The sequence below is a fragment of the Saimiri boliviensis genome, chromosome 12 (assembly GCF_048565385.1).
Source record: "Saimiri boliviensis isolate mSaiBol1 chromosome 12, mSaiBol1.pri, whole genome shotgun sequence".
Taxonomy (NCBI): domain Eukaryota; kingdom Metazoa; phylum Chordata; class Mammalia; order Primates; family Cebidae; genus Saimiri; species Saimiri boliviensis.
In genome coordinates, this window is record NC_133460.1 from 86,121,451 (window position 1) to 86,141,486 (window position 20,036).

General features: G+C 41.8%; 1 protein-coding gene across 6 annotated transcripts in view; it reads left to right on the plus strand.

Annotated features, from left to right (window-relative positions):
• Positions 1-15,797, plus strand: part of BTRC (beta-transducin repeat containing E3 ubiquitin protein ligase) — a 198,185-nt gene extending 182,388 nt beyond the window's left edge. For all 6 annotated transcript variants that reach the window (XM_074382768.1, XM_074382770.1, XM_039465153.2 and 3 more), the window contains 2 exons: positions 12,135-12,327; positions 14,524-15,797. In XM_074382768.1, coding sequence (XP_074238869.1) covers positions 12,135-12,296 — 162 coding nt within the window. In that variant the 3' untranslated portion in view covers positions 12,297-12,327; positions 14,524-15,797. The remainder of the gene's footprint in view (positions 1-12,134; positions 12,328-14,523) is intronic.
• The last annotated feature ends 4,239 nt before the right edge of the window (positions 15,798-20,036 follow it).

The window sequence follows — 20,036 nt, forward strand, 5'->3', positions numbered from 1 at the left end:
TCTGGGCAACACAGCAATACCTCATCCCTGTTTATTTATTAAATTTTTTTAAAATTTAAACATTTTATATTTTCACCAACAATGTGTAATAGTTCAATTTTTCTATATCCTTGCCAGCACTTGCTATCGTCAGTATTTTTTTTTAATTAGAGCCATTTGTAGGGGTGTGTAGTGATGTATCATTGTCGATTTAATTTGCCTTTCTATTGTAGCTAATAATACTGAAAAAAGATTTTTATGAATGCTTATCTTCTTTTGTAACCATTTTATTTATTGAGTTTTTTATTAAAATAGATTTATTGAGGTATAATTGACATTATAATGGACATACTGAAAGTGTACAACTTGGCCAGGCGTGTAGTCTCAGCCCTTTGGGAGGCTATGGCACATGGATTGCTTGAGCTCAAGAGTTAAAGACCAGCCTGGGCAACACATAGTGAGACCTCATCTCTATAAAAAATAAATTAAAGATTAGCCAGGTATGGTAATGAGCACCTGTACTCCCAGCTACCTGGGAGGCTGAGGTGGGAGGATTGCTTGAGTTAGTGCACTCCAGCCTGGGCAACAGTGAGACCCTGTCTCAAAAATAAAGTGTACAAGTTAATAAATTTTGATATATATATATATATATATATATATATATATATATATATATACCAGTGAAACCATAAATAATGAAGATATATGCTCATGCCTCTTGGTTAATCCCTCCTTCCTTTCCTATCAGATTCCATCCCACCTCCCTCCTGCCCCAGTCTCCAGGCAACCACAAATCTGCTTTCTTTCAACATTGATTAGTTTGCATTTTCTGGGGTTGTATGAAAAAGGAATCATATATTATGTGCTTTCTTGCCTGTCGCTTTTCATTAAGCATAATTTCTTTTTTTTTTTTTTTTTTTTGAGATGGAGTCTTGCTCTGTCACCAGTGGCACAATCTCGGCTCACTGCAACCTCTGCCTTCTGGGTTCAAGCAGTTCTCCTGCCTCAGCCTCCCAAGTAGCTGGGACTACAAGCACACGCCACCACGCCCAGCTAATTTTTGTTTTGTTTTTTTTTTAGTAGAGATGAGGTTTCACTATGTTGGCCAACATGGTCTCAATCTCTTGACCTCATGATCTGCCCACCTCAGCCTCCCAAAGTCTTGGGATTACAGGCATGAGCCACCACACCCAGCCTCTAAGCATAATTTTTTTTGAGAGTCACCCATCAATTATTTCATTTGTTTTGAAAATTTGCTAAGTAGTATTCTATTGTATTGTAACAATACCCATTCACTAACTGTTTCCCATTTTGGGCTGTTATTAACAAAGTTTCTATGAACACAAATGTCTTGGGATGAATTCATAAAAGTCTTAGGATGAATTTATGCTTTTTGCTTTTATTTAAATACTTAGAAGCAGATGACTAGGTCATATAGTAAGTGTATGTTTAAAATTTTTAGAAACTGCCAAACTCTTTTTCACAGTGATTTACCATTTTACAATATGGTATAGCAGTGTATGAGAGTTCCAGTTACTCCACATTCTTGCCAGTACTGAGCACAGTCTTAATTTAGTCATCCTCATTGTGGTTTTAATTTGTCTATCTCTAATGATTAATAATGCTGAACATCTATCCATGTGCTTCTTTGCCATGTATATGTCTCCTTTGGTGAAGTGTGTTAAAATCTTTTGCCCATTTTTTAATTGAGTGGTTATTGAATTTTGAGATTCTTTGATTTAATCTAAGTTACAAATGCTTTATCAGATGTGATTCACAAATATTTTCTCCCCATTCATAATTCATTTCTTTGTTTTCTTAGAAGTGTCTTTCAGAAACCAACTTCTTAATTTTAAGTTCACTGTATTGACTTTTTCTATTGTGGCATATGTTACTTGTTATTGTATCTCAAAAAAAAACCTTTGACTAATCCAAAGTTACAAAGATTTTTCCTTGTGTTTTCTTCTCTGAGTTTTACAGTTTTTCAGTTTATATTTTGGTCTGTGATTCATTTTGAGTTAATCTGTTCATGTGTTACAAGATATAGATAAAAGGGTTGGGCTTTTTTACACATGAATATCCAGTTGTTCCAGCACCATTTATTCAAAAGACTATCCTTTAGAAATGCTTTTACAGCTTTGTCAAAAATGAATCAACCATATATGTGTGAGTCTACTTCTGGACTCTGTTCTGTTACATTTATCTTTCTCTATCTTGATTCCAGTATAATTTTCTTTTGATTACTGCAGCTTTTTACTAGCTCTTGAAGTCAAGTAGTGTGAGTCCTTCAGCTTTGTTTTTTTCGGAGTTTTTCTTGGGCCTTTGATTTTTCATGTGAATTTTAAAATCAATTTGTCAATTTTAACCAAAAAAAGTCTGCTAGATTTTTTTTTTAATTTTTTAATAAATACGTAGGTATGGGGTCTCATTGTGTTGCCCAGACTGGTCTCAAACTCCTGGCCTCAAATAGTACTCCTACCTCAGACTCCCAGAGTTCTGGGATTATAAACCTGAGACCCAACCATCTGCTGGGATTTTTGTTGGACTTGTGACTCTAGATCAATTTGGAAAATACTGACTTCTGAACAATTTTGAGTCTTGATCTCTCCATTTGTTCAGGTCTTTTTAAATTTCTCAGCCATGTTGTGGTTTTCAGTGTAAAGGTTTTGCACATCTTTTGTCACATTTATCCCTAAGTATTTTGAATTTTTAATGCTATTGGGAAAGCTATTTTTAAACCTTGATTTCTGATTGTTTATTGCAAATATACAGAAATACACTTTTACTTCTTATTGCCCAATCTGTGTACCATTTGTTTCAATATTTTTTTAATTGTCCTGGCTACGACCTCCAATACAGTGTTAAAAACAATTGGTAAGCGTGAATGTCCCGTTCTTGTTCACGATCTTAAGCAAAAGCCATTCAGTCTTTCACCATTTCATATATATGTATATATAGATATATTGTCGGCTGTAGGTTTTTCATAGTGACCCATTATCAGGGGATTAAGCAGTTCCCTTCTCTTCCTAGATTGCTGAGAGTTTTTATGAGGAATGCATGTTGGATTTTGTGAAATGCTTTACCTACATCCATTGAGTTTATCATACGTTTTTTCACTTTTATTCTGTTAATTGGTATATTACATTGAATTTTTTTAGTTTTAAATCCTTTGCAGTGCTGATACAAGCCCCACTTGTTCATGAGGTATAATCCTTTTTTATGTTGCTGGATTCACTTTGCTGATCTCTTTTTAAGGATTTTTTTATGTATGTATCTGTGTTTGTAATGGATATTGTTTTGCTGCTTTGTTTTCTGTGTCTCTAGTTGACTGTCATCATAATGTTGGCCTAAGAAAATAATTTTGGAAGTGTTCCCTCATCTGTTTTCTAAGAGTTTGCCTATGTGATATTATGCTTCTTTAAATGCTTGATAAAATTCACCAGTGAAGCATCTGGGCCTGGAGTTTTCTTTGTGGAAAGTTTTAATTACAACTTCAATTTCTTTAGATACAGCACTCTTCAGATTTAATATTTTTTCTGAAGTCAACTTTAATGCTTTATCTTCCAAGAAGTTTGGCCATTTTATCTAAAGTATCAAATTTATTGAAATAAAGTTATTCATCATATTTCCTTATCCTTTCAATGTCTGTAGGAGCATAGTCATGTCTCCTTTTTCCATTTCATTGACTTTTTTTTTCTTTTTCTAGCTTCTTAAGGTAGAAACTAAGATCACTGATTTTGAACCTTTTTTAAAATATAATCAGTTGAGCTATAAATGTTTTCGAAGTAATTCTAATCACTACTTTAGCTACATCCCAGAAAAAATGTCAATTAAGTCAAGTTGGTTTATAATATTCAGGTCTTCTGTATCCTTAGTGATTTTTCTGTTTGTCCTTACCAATTATTGAGAGAAGCATTTTTATGTCTTCCACTATAGTTTTGAATTTGTCTATTTTTTCTTAAGTTGTGACAGCTTTTGTTTCATGTTTTTTGTTTGAGACATGGTCTCACTGTGTCACCCAGGCTGGAGTGCAGTGGAACAATTATGACTCTTGTGCACTATCAGTCCACCTGCCTCAACCTCCTGAGTAGCTGGGACCACAGGCATGCTCCATGTCTGGCTAATTTTTTTATATTTTTGTGTAGAAATGGGGTTTTGCCACATTGCCCGGGCTAGTCTAGAACTCCTGGGCTCAACCTCAACGAAGTACCGGGATCACAGGCATGAGCCACGGCACCTAGCCTGCTTCATGGTTTTGGGATTTTTTGTTGTTGTTTCTTTTTTTTTTTTTTTTTTTTCCCAGACGGAGTTTCGCTCTTGTTACCCAGGCTGGAGTGCAATGGCACAATCTCGGCTCACCGCAACCTCCGCCTCCTGGGTTCAGGCAATTCTCCTGCCTCAGCCTCCTGAGTAGCTGGGATTACAGGCACGTGCCACCATGCCCAGCTAATTTTTTGTATTTTTAGTAGAGACGGGGTTTCACCATGTTGACCAGGATGGTCTCTCTTGACCTCGTGATCCACCCGCCTCGGCCTCCCAAAGTGCTGGGATTACAGGCTTGAGCCACCATGCCCGGCCCTGTTGTCATTTCTTTTGAGACTGAGTTTCACTCGTGTCACCCAGGCTGGAGTGCAGTGGCTTGATCTCGGCTCACTGCAACCTCCGCCTCCTGGGTTCTAGCGATTCTCCTGCCTCAGCCTCCCGAGTAGCTGGGATTACAGGACCCTGCCACCATGCCCAGCTAATTTTTTATATTTTTAGTAGAGACGGGATTTCACCATGTTGGACAGGCTGGTCTCGAACTTCTGACCTCAGGTGATCTGCCCGCCTCAGCCTCCCAAAGTGCTGGGATGACAGGCATGAGACACCATGCCCGGCTGCTTCCTGTATTTTTAAGCTCTGTTATTGGGTACCTGCATGCTTACAATTACTGTCTTAGTGATTAACTGACTTTTTCACATTATGATATGTCCTTCTTTAATGTTCATAGTATTCTTTGTTTTGGGAAATTAACGCTTTGATATTAAATATAAACATTGTTATTTTCTTTTTCTTTTCTTTTCTTTTGAGACACAGTCTTGCTCTGTCACCAGGCACCAGGCTGGAGTGCAGTGGTGCGACCTCGGCTCACTGCAGCCTCCGCCTCCTGAGTTCAAGCAATTCTCCTGCCTCAGCCTCCCAAGTGGCTGGGACCACAGGTGTGTGCCACCACGCCCAGCTAATTTTTGTATTTTTTAGTAGAGACTGGGTTTCACCATCGTCTCGATCTCTTGACCTCGTGATCCACCTGCCTTGGCCTCCCAAAGTGCTGGGATTACAGGTGTGAGCCACCACACCCGGCCTATATTCTTTTACTTTTAATATACCTGTGTCTTTATGTTTAAAATGAATTTCTCATATTCAGCATATAGTTGGGCCTTGTTTTTTTTTTTCTGAATCCAGTCTGACCATCTCTGCCTTAATGTAATTTTTTATATGTTTATGTTTAAATCTATCATGTTACTACTTATTTTCTGTTTTTCCCTTTTTTCTCCCTCCTGTTTTTCTGCTCTCTCTCTGTATTACATATATACATACAGAGAGAGAGAGAGAGATTAATTTTTTTTTTTTGGATCTCAATTGAGCTCCTATTTTGGGTTCTTAGTTATATCTTACTAATTTGGTGGGGACAGATCTAGTCTTTTTTTTTTTTTTTTTTTTAATGAGACAGAGTCTCGCTCTGTCACCCAGGCTGGAGTGCAGTGGCATGATCTCAGCTCATTGCAATTGCAACCTTTACCTCTCAGATTCAAGCAGTTCTCTGCCCCAGCCTCCCAAGTAGATGGAATTACAGGCACTGCCACCACACCAGCTAATTTTTTTGTGTTTTTATTAGAGATCAGGTTTCACCATCTTGGCCAGGCTGGTCTTGAACTCCTGACCTATGATCCACCCGCCTCAGCCTCCCAAAGTGCTGGGACTACAGGCATGAGCCACTTTGCCCAGCCCAAACTCTTTTTTTTTTTTTTTTTTTTTGAGACGGAGTTTCGCTCTTGTTACCCAGGCTGGAGTGCAATGGCGCGATCTCGGCTCACCGCAGCCTCCGCCTCCTGGGCTCAGGCAATTCTCCTGCCTCAGCCTCCTGAGTAGCTCAGATTACAGGCATGTGCCACCATGCCCAGCTACTTTTTTGTATTTTTAGTAGAGACGGGGTTTCACCATATTGACCAGGATGGTCTCGATCTCTTGACCTGGTGATCCACCCGCCTCGGCCTCCCAAAGTGCTGGGATTACAGGCTTGAGCCACCGAGCCCGGCCCAAACTCATTTTTTAAGGAAAATTTTTGATAGAAAAAAAGTTTATTTTTACCCACACATTTATGTTTTCTGTTGCCTCCCATTCCTTTGTATAAATTCGGTTTCCATCTGGTATCATTTTCCTTCTGCTTAAAGAACTTACTTTAACATTTCATACATGCAGGTGCACTGGTGACAAATACTTTCACCTGTTGTTTAACTTGGAAATTTTGTTGTTGTTGTTGTTGTTTTAAGAGATGGAGTCTCATTCTGTAGCCAAGGCTGGAATGCAGTGGCATCATCATAGCTCACTGCAGCCTTGGACTCCTGAGCTCAAACAATCCTCCTGATAGCCTCCCACATAGCTGACTACAGGCTTGTGCCACCATATCTGGCTAATTTTCTTTCCTTCCTTCCTTCCGTCCGTCCTTCCTTCCTTCCTTCCTTCCTTCCTTCCTTCCTTCCTTCCTTCCTTCCTTCCTTCCTTCCATCCTTCGAGCTAGGGTCTCATTGTATTGCCCAGACTGTTCTCAGACTCCTGGCCTCACATAATCAATCCTCTTGCCTCAGCTTCTTGAGTAGCTGAGATTACAGGTACAAGCCACTGTGCATGGCTCTGGAAAAGTTTTCATTTTGCCTTCATTTTTGAAAGATATTTTTGCTGGCTAAAGAATTCTATGTAGGCCAGGCATGGTGTCTCACACCTGTAATCCCAGCACTTGGGAGTCTTAGGCAGGTGGATCACTTGAGCTCAGGAGTTCAAGACCAGCCTGGCAACATGGCAACTCCTTCTCTTCAAAAATACAACAATTAGCTGGCATGGTGGCACATGCCTATAGTCCCAGCTACTTTTGGGGGACTGAGGTGTGTGGATCATATCAGCCTGGGAGACTGAGGCTGCAGTAAGCCATGAACATGCACCACTGCACTTCAGCCTGGGTGACAGAGTGAGACCCTGCCTCAAAAAAAAAAAAAAGAATTCTAGGTTGACAGAGTCCTTCAGCACTTTAATGATGTCATTTCATTTTCTTCTGGCTTGGTTTCTGACTAGAACTTGGAAGTCACTCATCTCTGTTACATAATGTAGCTTTTTTCTCTGGCTGCTTTTAAGATTTTCTCTTTATCATTTGTTTTCAACAATATGATTATGATGTGTCTTGGTGTGGTTTTCTTTGTATTTTTCCTACATCGCATTTAAAAATAGAAATTGTCAGAGCAATTTGAAGAACGAGGCTAAGCTCTATGTTGTCTACAAGAAAGCTACTTTAACTATAAAGGCACAGATTAAAAGTAAATGGTTAGCGAAAGATATACCACATGTCATATGCTGAATTGTGTCCCCCTAAAATTTATATGTTGATGTCTTAACCACCATTACCTTAGAATGCAAACTGTATTTGGACTTATAGGGGCTTTCAAGGGTGAATTCGTTTAAATGAAGTCATTAGAGCAGGCCCTAATCCATTATGGCTGGTGTCCTTATAAGAAGAGGAGATTGGGACACACAGAGACCATGTGAAGATAAAGGGAGAAGATGACTATCTATAAGTCAAAGGAAGAAGCCTCAGAATGAAACCAACCCTGCCAGCACTTTGATCTTGGAATTCTAGTCTGCAGACTTTAAGAAAATTAATTTCTATTTTTTGAGCCCCATAGGGTATGCCATACTTTGTTATGGCAGCCCTAGCCGTGATGGACCATTCTAACACTAGTCAGAAGAAAGTTGTGGTAGTTGAATTAATTTCAGAGAGAGCAAACCTCAGAGCAAGGACTATTATCAGGGATAAAGAGAAGGGTTGTGTAATGATAAAGGGACCAATTCTCTAAGAAGACTGAATAACTGTTAATGTGTACACACCTAACAACAGAGCATCAAAACATATGAGGCAAAACACAGAAGCAAGGAAAATAGATGCATCCACCATTATAGTTGGAATCTTCAGCAACCCCTGTCAGTAATGGACAGATCTGGCAGTCAACCGATTCAGTAAGAACATAGTTGAACTCAACAGTACCATCAGTCAAATGGATATAATTGACATCTATAGAATGTTTTGTCCAGCAACAGCAGAATACACATTCTTCCCAAGTTCCTAAGGAAATTACACCAAGGCAGACCACAGTCAGGGCCATAAAATGCACTTTAAAAAATTTATAAGAATAAAAATGATATGGCATATGCTCTCAGATTACAGTGGTATTCAGTAATGGAAAGAAAGCTGGAAAAATCCCAAAATATGTGGAGATTAAACAGCACACTTCTTTTTTTTTTTTTTTTTTTTAATTTTTTATTTTTTGAGACAGAGTTTCGCTCTTGTTACCCAGGCTGGAGTGCGATGGCGTGATCTCGGCTCACCGCAACCTCCGCCTCCTGGGTTCAGGCAATTCTCCTGCCTCAGCCTCCTGAGTAGCTGGGATTACAGGCACGCGCCATCATGCCCAGCTAATTTTTTGTATTTTTAGTAGAGACGGGGTTTCACCATTTGACCAGGATGGTCTCGATCTCTTGACCTCGTGATCCACCTGCCTTGGCCTCCCAAAGTGCTGGGATTACAGGCGTGAGCCACCACCCCCGGCCTAAACAGCACACTTCTAAATAACACGTAGGTCAAGAAAGAAATCTCTAGAGAAATTGAAATGAATTTTTTAAATTTTTACTTCTCATTTTTGTGGGTACATAGTAGGTTTATGTATTTACGGGGTACATGTGATGTTTTGAAAAGTATTTTAAAGTGAATAAAAATGAAAATACAACTATCAAAATTTGTGGGATGCAGTGAAAGCAGCTCTTAGAGGGAAATTTATAGCACTGAATTCACAGCTTAGAAAAGAAGATCTAAAATCAATGGTGTGTGGCCGGGGGCGGTGGCTCAGGCCTATAATCCCAGCACTTTGGGAGGCCAAGGTGGGTGGATCACGAGGTCAAGAGATAGAGACCATACTGTTCAACAGGGTGAAACCCTGTCTCTTCTAAAAATACAAAAATTAGCTGGGCATGGTGGTGCACGCCTGTAGTCCCAGCTACTCAGGAGGCTGAGGCAGGAGAATTCCTTGAACCCAGGAGGCGGAGGTTGTGGTAAGCCGAGATCCCGCCATTGCACTCCAGCCTGGATAACAAGAGCGAAACTCTGTTTAAAAAAAAAAAAATCAATAGTGTAAGCTTCCACTAGAGTCAACTAAGAGAAGGGCAAATTAAATTCAAAGTAAGTAGAAGAAAAGAATAAAAACTAGACCAGAAATCGATGAAATTGAAAACAGGAAATCAATGGAGTACATCAAGACTAAAAGCTGGCTCAAATAAATAAACTCTGTCTCAAAATAAACAAATAAATATTTGATTCAGGCATATGTATGGGTTTCTCCCTCCCCGCCTCACCCAGACAAGAGTTGCCTAGGCTGGAGTGCAGTGGTGCTCAACTCACTGCAACCTCCGCCTCCCGGGTTCAAACAGTTCTCCTGCCTCAGCCTTCCAAGTAGCTGGGATTACAGGTGCTTGCCACCACATTCAGCTAATTTTTGTGTTATTAGTAGAGACTGTGTTTTGCCGTGTTGGCCAGGCTGGCCTCAAACTCCTGACCTCAGGTGATCTGCCTGCCTCTGCGTCCCAAATCTGGGATTATAGGCTTGAGCCACCATGCCCAGCCGTATATGGTCTTTTTTTTTTTTTTTTTTTTTTTGGCCCTTATGTTTAGTAATTTCACAATTTCTGAAATATTTGAAAATGTGCCAATAAAATGTAGTAACTCTTAATTTTTTTAAAAAAAAAATGCTCAACAAAATATTAACAAATCAAATCTAACAATGTATGAAAAGAATTGTACACTGTGACCAAGTGAGATTTATGCCAGGTGTGCAAGGCTGGTTCAGCATTCAGAAATTGGTTAATGTAATCCATCACATCAGGGGGCTACAGAAGACAAATCACATGCTTATATCAACAGATGCAATAAAAGCATTTGACAGAAGTCAACACCCATTCATGATAAAAACTTTAAGCAAATAAGGGATAGAGAGGCTTTTCCTCAACTTCATAAAGAAAAATGCAAGTTAAAATTATAAAATACTACTACAAACCTACCAAAATAACTGAAATGTAAGACTGGCAATATCAATTATTGGTGAAGATGTGGAGTAACTGGAACTCTGATAAATTGTTGATTGTGAGTATCACAACTTTTAAAAAATTGTTTCATAGTATCTTCTTTTTTTTTTCCCATTCTGTTCTCATGACAGTTTCATAGTATCTTCTAAAGCCAAACATTCACCTACCCCATGGCCCAGCAAGTCTACTCCTAGTTGAAATGAGTGCATATGTTCAGTAAAAGATACGTACATAAATGTTCATAGCAGCTTTGTTTTATAATAGCCGTCAACTATAATTAGCCCATATGTCCACCAACAAGAGAATAGATGGATTGTAGTATATTCATACAGTGGAATATCAACCAGTAATAAAAAAGAATGAACTACTGTTTTACATGCAGTAACAGAGAAGAATTTTATAATGTTGACTAAAAGAAACCAGGCATAGGCCAGATGTGGTGGCTCACGCCTGTAATCCCAACACTTTAGGAGGCTGAAGCGGACAGATCACGAGGTCAGGAGGTTGAGACTATCCTGGCCAACATGGAGAAACCCCGTCTCTACTACAAATAGAAAAATTAGGTGGGTGTGGTGGCGCGTGCCTGTAATCCCAGTTACTCGGGAAGCTGAGGCACAAGAATTGCTTGAACCCAGGAAGCAGAGGTTGCAGTGAGCCAAGATCGCTCTACTGCACCCCAGCCTGGGCAACAGAGGGAGACTCCATCTCAAAAAAAAAAAAAAAAAAAAAAAAAGCCAGGCACAAAAGAATACATACCCTATGGTTATATTTATAGGAAACTCAATAAAAGATGAAACAAACTAATAACAACATTGGGCCAGGCACAGTGGCCCACACCTATACTCTCAGAGCTTTGGGAGGCGAAGGCAGAAAGACTGCTTGAGTCCATGAGTTCAAGACCAGCCTGGGCAACATAACAAGACCTGATCTCTACAATAAAACAAACCAGACTTGGTGGCATGCATCTATAGTCCTCACTGCTTGGGAGGCTGAAGCATAAAGATCACTTGAGCCTAGTAGTTTGAGGTTACAGTGAGCTATGATCACACCACTGCACACTAGCCTGAGCAACAAAGCAAGACCTGTCTCTAAAAAAAAATGATGATGATGATGACAAAATTGGAGTGGAGTGAAGGTAACATTGTTTAGTAAGGGGTGTGAAGATTGTTTTCCAGTATGCTGGAAACATTGTACATCTTCATCAGGGTGGTGGTAACTGCCAGCGGTATGCTAGAACAGACTCATACTCACTTATGAGAGGCAGCTATTATATTCGTGAATTTTGCAAGCTAGTTGACTATGACTACCTTATAATTGGCCATGGTAAGAGTTTTTAATGCCCTGGAGGTCTACTAGTGGTTTTACAAAGTAGTGAAGTTCGGTTGATAAACATTTAGCAGTATACTACTTCTTATTGCTCACCAACCCGTGACCTCTGACTATAGAAGACACTTAGAGAAGATAAAAAAACAGTGAGGTACTAAGGAATGCTGTCATCCAGCCTAAGCCAAAAAGGGTTGGCAATAAGAAACTATTAATAGCATGCTATTTAGCATGTCTTGGTCAAAGAATATTTGTTTACAGCTGCCTAGTATTTGACTTTTCCATTCTGCCTTTAGCCAAAGTAAATTTTCTCTATTTTTGAAAACAACTTAATGGTAGAAAATTAACAGCAAATCATAGCCTTTCTGTAGACTCCTTTTGACATCTTGCTGAATTGGTGTCCTATTGATTTTGAGTAATTCAAGTTCCTACCCTTTTTGTTTCTACTTCTTTAGGAGCATTCCGGAAGAGTTTTTCGACTCCAGTTTGATGAATTCCAGATTGTCAGTAGTTCACATGATGACACAATCCTCATCTGGGACTTCCTAAATGATCCAGCTGCCCAAGCTGAACCCCCCCATTCCCCTTCTCGAACATACACCTACATCTCCAGATAAATAACCATACACTGACCTCATACTTGCCCAGGTATAAAAATCTATTATGTACATAACACTGTGGGTAGGAGACGGAATATTAGCTGTAAGGTGTTGCTGTTTCATGGAGCTTTCTCTTGCCGTTCGTGTCCCCTAAGTCCTGTAAAGTCAGGGAAGCAGGCAATGTGAGGCAGGGCTAAAGCTGCCGTAGTGGACAGTGCCTTTCACCAAGGTAGCCAGCCTCAGTTCTAGATGATTCTAGGGTCCCACTTGTGTGGTAAGCCTCGTCATTCCTGCCCTAGTTATCTAGTAGCATTGTTATGAAAATAAAATGAGATTTGAATCAGTTTGAAAACCTAAGTACTGTAATGACACAAAGGCCTGTGATGTTTAAGTTCCCAGATCAAACAATACCTACAATCGTGTCCTTTCAAGCCAAGTAGACACTCTGAAGTCTAATGTGGGACTGGAAAGATCTCTTGGTGAAAGTTCACACTGACATAAATAAAAGAGCAGATTTTAAAAGGAATATAAAATGCAGCTTTTATAGCCCTATATCCATTCTTCAACCCTCCAAAAAGACGACCTGACTCCATGTGTTCTCCCACTCAAGTCTCCAACCTCTCTCTCAGGCAGGGGAAGACCCTAAAATATCCAGGTTGTCCATCCATACTGTGGTATATTCATATTGTACCTGGTGTTCTAACCAGTTCAAATGCTGTTGAGGAGCATTGCTATCCTTAGTATTTCCCACGTGTGCCTCTGTTCTCGTAGCAGAAGTACACATTCGCTACATGTTTCTGCATCTCTCTTTCCAGTGTTCTGCTGAGGGCAGTGATTCACGCCCAGCTGGGCTTGCCTCAGCACCCCTTTCTCTCACAGAAGACACGGTTCGTCATTCCTCAACCAGGTCTCACAGGCTGTGTGCCCTTGGACAAATAACTTCCCAGAGCCTGAATCTCCTGATGAGTAACATGAGGGGCAGCACTTACCTCACAGAGCTCTGTGAAGGCTGCATGGAGATACTGTATGGAAAATTCCTAGTGCTTAGCTCAGTGCCAAGTACATAGCATGCCCTCAGGAAAGAGGTCATTAGTATTAATATTGCAGTGTCCATATACCTACCCCCGCCTTTTGCCCAAAATTTTCTCTCCCTTAGACTTCTGTGTCACTTAGCCATTTTTAATATTCTTCCTGGCTCTCTGATTATTTGTGTCTCCTTCCCCCCTTACTCCTGAGACATAAATATCTCTCCTAAGAGTCTTCTGAATCTTCTGTGGCTTTTCTCATTATTTTTATTTTATTTCTTGAGACAGGGCTTCACTCCTGTCACCCAAGCTGGAGTGCAGTGGCACAATGTTAGCTCCCTGCAACTTCTGCCTCAAGCTCAAGTGATTCTCCTGCCTCAGCCCCCTGAGTACCACAGGCACATGACACCATGCCGAGCTAATTTTTTCTTTTTTCTTTTGGTAGAGATGGGGGTTTCACCATGTTGCCCAGTCTGGTCTTGAACTCCTGAGCTCAAGTGATCCACCTCCCTTGGCCTCCCAAAGTGTTGGGATTACAGGTGGAGCCACCACGCGCAGCCTGTCTCTGATTTTTCTTCCCTTCCTGAGGTCCCCTCCTTGGCTGCCTTCTCTTTTCCCAAGGCTTGGCTGTCATCTCAATGTAGAAGACTCAAATTTTTGTCTCCCGTCCAAGCCTCTCCCTTAGTCTCCAGGCCACATTTCCAGCTGCCATTCACACAGCTATCCTTGAAGTTATCAAGAGCCCCTCTAGTGCTCACATCCTCAACTACACCGTCCGCTCCTTTGCATTGCTGATACCCTCCAACCACACAGCCAGGCCAGCTTTCCTTGATTCCCCCACTTCTGTTAGTGGGACCACCATGTTCATGGCCAATCAAAGGCAGAGCCCACAGAGCCATCCCTCACCCCTGCTCTGCCATTCTACAGGGCAGGTGAAAGCTAAGCCAATCATGGTCACTGTCAGCCTCATGACATCAGGGTCACTCTGCTTGAATACCACAGCCCTGAGCATGTCAGCAAGCCCTGCCTTTAGTATAACTTCCCAATCAGGCCAGGTCACCTTAGACAGAGGCCCCTGCATGGCATAGGCGGAGAGCAGGCATTAGGAAGGACCCCTAAGCCTTTTCCCCATCGGCAGCTAAGTGAATGCTCTCTTCTGTTCAAGCAAGTAAGAAATACTGGGAATGGGGCTAATGACTGTTTGCTCTGTTTTCACACAGGACCCATTAAAGTTGCGGTATTTAACGTATCTGCCAGTACCAGGACGAGCAACAACAGTAACAATCAAACTACTGCCCAGTTTCCCCGGACTAGCTGAGGAGCAGGGCTTTGAAACTCCTGTTGGGACACAGTTGGTCTGCAGTCGGCTCAGGACGGTCTACTCAGCACAGCTGACTGCTTCAGTGCTGCTATCAGAAGATGTCTTCTATCTTTTGTGAATGATTGGAACTTTTAAACCTCCCCTCCCCTCCTCCTTTCCCTTCTGCACCTAGTTTTTTCCCATTGGTTCCAGACAAAGATGACTTATAAATATATTTAGTGTTTTGCCACAATCTCTCTTGCTTTGCCATTAAGCAGAAGAACTAGTTTCCCTGTATAGCCTGCTGGGAAAGACCCACTTCTAGGGGATTGGGGGGATGCAGCTTCAAGCCAGATAGTGCCCAGTGTCTCCCTGTTAATGCAGGAATGCAAAGCACCTGGCCAGAGCAGCACAGCCCCACTGTGCTTAAGAGGAGACAGAGCTCTCTGTATAGCCTCTGGGGCAAAAAAAAAAATAGAAAACAGGAGTGTATACACTGGAAGATCTGGGCCTCCTGCCTGCCTTCTCTTTGTTTCTGTTCCTCTTCCCTTCTACTTTCCCACTCCCCTTCAACAACTCTTTTCTCTCTCTGCTCCACCTGAGAAGAAAGTATATGAAGAGAATGTCCTCCTTTAGCATGAGGCAGATAAGCCAGAAAATGCAACACTTGCAAGAGTTAAATGCTGTTCAGTCAAGATTTCAGACCCAGGCCTTTGCTGCAAGTGACCCTGTGGCAACAGTGGATTCTCAGACATAATACTCTCATCGTATTTGCAACTCTTCCCTCTCCTTCCCCACACCCAAGAGGAGGATGGGTGGGTGGGGGAAGCAGAAGTTTCCTGGGCTCCATCAATGGCTGTATCTTTTCTGGACTCAGCAGTCTCCTTGATTCCATGTAGAGTGTGGAAAGGAGTTGCTGATTGCATTTCCTCTCATTAACAATTAGGTGTGTAATAAAAAGCATTGTACTAGATCTTAAATCACTAGTAAGGCTCAGCCTACAGAAAGGTTTGAAATGGCCAAAGCCAGTCGCTTGGTGCATTCTACATAATGGTTTCCATCTCCGATTTCCTCATCAGGGCCTGTGAGTACCCAGGTGACTGTATCTTTGCCAATACCATGATCAAAGTAGCTTAAGAGAGATGGTCAGGAGAAAACTGATTTTTTTTTTTTTTTTTTTTTTGCCAGTAAATATCATCTCTCAAAAATTGATCTCACCATGTGAACCTTGCACTGCAGAATCTTCCTTCTGCTTCTCCCACACCCAGTGTTTGCAGAAGGGCAAAGCTGCCCAAGAGAGAGGATCAGGGTGAAGTTTGGCACACAGGGTTTATTAATGGGGCAAAAACTGCCTTTTCTTCCTCCTCCTGACCTTATTTTGCTCTTCACTCTCCCCATCCAGTAAAATGTCTGTGGCAATAGGTGAACAACATAAACAGCTGGACCTCAGCAAAGGCCAGGCAAACCTGGCCACTCGGAAGGTAGCTGTGTGAGCTGCCATGCTAGTGGGCTTCAGGTGCAAGGGCACCTGTGCCACAGCAACCTGGGAGCACAGAGAATACTATTCATGTGCACCCAGCTGGTCTCCCCAGGCAGGAGTGGACCTGCATGAGCTATCTCTGGTAGTATAGGGTGCACCCTGGTTGGCAAGAAGGTATCCTCTTCCCAAGGTGTACCCAGACTGAACGTTGTTACTGCATATTGAGAGGCAGTTTATGCATATGCATTCTACCTTTCCTGCTTTATGGGTATTTTAAGCTTTTAGTTCCAGGTTATATTGAGAAAATATTTCCCAGCGTAATGATACATCATTGTCTAGGAAATATTTTCTCAATATAATTCCCTTCCCCACTACTCAGATGCTACAGAGAAATGTTTTCTACTTGACCACTATCAGGGTTCCTCATCTGTTGTGTTGACTATTAATAGTTTTTTGATTGCATAAGGATTTTGCTGTAGATGAAGGGAGAGGGCTGTCAGCCCTGAAAAACACATAGGTCAGATATTTAAAAGGCATGGGTTTCGAGCTGTCTCAAAATATTGTCCAATAGCCATAACTTTACTAGCCCTTCTGACATATGCTGCTGTTACAAAGTGGAAGCTGTTGAATGTTTATTGGTGCCCAGGGTTTTGCTCTCCAGTCTAGGTTCAGTTGAAAGAATATTGTTTCTAAGACTATTTTGAAACATGTCCAGTACATCACAGAGGAGATCCAGGTGGACCCTGCAGATGTGGAGCCGTTAGCCCAGTTGAGGATATCCTCCAAGTTATCCTCTCTGCTGCTGATGGAAATGGGAATGAAGTTAAGTGGTCTGAAAAACTTGAATCGTTCACATTTCTCAGCTCTGGGGGTCATTTACCAGTTCATTGTAGAAGAAATAATCAGGTAAGTAAAAGTTCATTTCCAGAGAACGTAAACCCTACTTACTATCTCTGCATGATTTCAGTGGGAATTGATTATCACTAATCCCCAACTGGGCTAAAATAAATGTAAAGTTTGACCTTTTAAAACAAAAAGAGAGACAAAGTCTCAGCACATTCCAAGGAGTGGTAGAAACAGAGCTGAAGGTGTCCCCATTGTAGATTAGTCTCTTCTCACTAAAATTTACTTTCCAACATAGGGCCTAAAGGAAACCTTTCTTAAAGACAAGCTGAAACCCCTTGGAAGGCAGGTGAGGAGGTGTGCATGTACCTGTTACAGACACGTGACCTCTTGGTGCACACTGGGGCTACTTGGACAAGACCAGCATGCCTCGTTGCACGTGTTTGTATTTCACTGCTGAGAACATCCTTTTCTGTATGCAGTCTGAAAGGATGTGAATTACAGATGGAAGGCCATTGCACTTGTCCCTTGACAAAATTCTTTCTGGTGTCTGCTAACTTTAGACACAGGAACTCTTTTTGGATCTCTACTGACAAGTAATAAAGTCCGGCCCTCATAACTTGTTTCCGAGCTAGAAAAGACTGTGAGACCCCTAATTTTTTTTTTTTTTTTTTTTTTTTTGGCTTGAGTAAAAACAGTCCTTTTTTATTTTTCTTCTGTATAGTCTAAAGCTACAGAGGAAAAAAAACTGCAGTCTCCCCTTGCCAACTCCTGGTACCATTGGTCTGAAGAGCTGTAGTTGGTCTACTTAGCACTTGATTGTGTGGGGAAACAAAGGTGGAAGGGGTGGGGAATACTGGAAGTAATCAGGGCAATTTTTTTCTTTCCTAGAATTGGATTAGATACCTTGGTACAGTTGACCTCCTCAGCATTTCCCTTTTGCCTTAGATGGCAACACCCTCCAGCCTGAAGCAGAGCAATCCAACCCAGATTAGTGCAGCCCTGAGGCCTAGGCTGCGGCCTCCCTGGTCTTCCTCCATACAGCTGACACCAACAGACAGACCTCCTTACTTTAACCACAGTGTCAACATAGCATCAGAAAGAGAGCATCTCTTAAGGGAATAAAACTGAGTTTTGCTTCTTTACCTGTAGTTCATCTGTGGTGTCAGAATCCTTGGAGCCGAAGAGAGAAATCAAAAGAGCATGATGATGGTGGCCTGGTTTCAGGTGGAACTTAATGCATTGATCTTTAGAAATCCCTTCTGTTGAAAGTTGAGTACCTATGATCTAAAATGTCCTGGAGGCAGATGACATCTAAAATATGTGCTTTCCAACCAGCACAGCTGGCGCTCTTAGCTCCTGATTGGTTGTGTGTGTGTTGTATTAAGGATCGGTGTAGTAAGTTGTATTTTAAAGTGTTACCTCCCCTCCTAATCCTTCCCCTTCTTGGACACTGAGGGAAAAGACCAACTAGGACATTAGGCCTCTGGGCACCAAGGAAACGAACAGCTTTCTCAAAGCAGTGACCACTCAAGCCCAACCCAGACAGCTCTGAGGGATGGCTAGTGAACTCCAACTATGGGACAGGCCTGGCAACACGTGGGCTTCCCCAAGAGCTGTCAGCTGGTTCAGCTCTTTTGTTCTCTAGACTCTTAAGTACTGACTGCTTTGACTTTTGTGATTATGTTATGGTGATGTGTAGTCAATGTACCAATATGTTCACAACCTAGGATCATGATAATAGAGTGCGTTTTGGTTTTTTTTTTTTTAACTGTTCAGAAAAAAAGTAACTTAAATCACAAATATAAGATTAAAGTGAATTTTCTAAGTGTCTTGTCTCCTTGCCCCAGCATCAAAAAGGATAATACATTTTTCAGTATTCAGACTGAGGGAGTGCACAGATAGAATGCCTTTGCAGATAATCTGATGTGAGAAAACAAGATTGAGAGAAAGCAGGGGTGGATGCTATGGATGAGCATGGGATCCCTGGCATATACCTACTACTGTTCCACATTGAGTTAAATTGGAGCCAGAGTCATGTCTCATTTGCGAATTGGTCACCTTAGCCAACCACAGCCCAACCTGAATGCAGAATTTACATTTTTCTTCTGCAGGTGAAAAGACGAGTTTCCCCTGCATCCCATTTGATCAGTTTATAGGCAAGCAAGCTCACATCTGGGAGCAGTTTCCAGAGGGACTCCAACAAGCTGTAAGAATGAAGGTACCCTTAACCATCTGGTGTATGACATTGCAGTTCCTGAGTGAAATCCCCCTTCCCTCCTTCAGACAAACATAGAGAGGTACAAGGTTGCAGGCATTGGCCAAATGGGACTCTCTGTCCCCCTCCCCTCTCTCGTGTCCTGTCCCCCTCCCCTCTCTAGTGTCACAGGATCCTTGCCAAAATTGACCCATCCTTGTTTTAAAATCTATGGGCTTTTTGTATTAATAACCCTCCCACATGACCAAGGCTCCCTGGCTTCCATCAGCCTTGTAGTCTCATTGTCTTGTCTGGACGGACCACTGGCCATGAGAGCAGTCTCCCACTGTGGTCAGCATCAGGGCTCCTGTGCCGAACCCTCCCTACTAGAGCTGGAAGAATGTCAGAGCATCAGGTGTACTCTACTCTTTGCGGATGAGGAAACTGAGGATCAAGAAAAGGGACCCACATTGCCCAAAACTACACTGAAGTCTCCTCCCTAATAACTAAGGACAGGCAGCACCAGAGAGAGAAAGGGAGGGAGGTGTCAGGGTAACTACTCTGGGGCCACTGGTATCTGCTCAGTTATGTCCCTCACCAGCAGGGCTTCTGAGCAGAAGCTGAGCCTAAAGGTTTGTGGATCTCACCCTCAAACCCTGTCAGATCTCTCACCCAGGAAGGGTGGGGTCTAGGGCCTACCCTGGGAAGATTCAACTTCATAGCTATGGTTTCCTACTGCCAGGCTGGGCCGGGAATCCCTTCCCCCTTTAAACCTATAGCTTTAAACCTATAGCCACCATCGGCAATGACTAAGGGGAGGAGACATCTCTTCTTCCTGATTGGCTCTTGCCAATTAAGAGCATTTTATTAGGCTGCTAATTAAAGGCACTTCGTTAGCAGCAGGAGAGGCCAA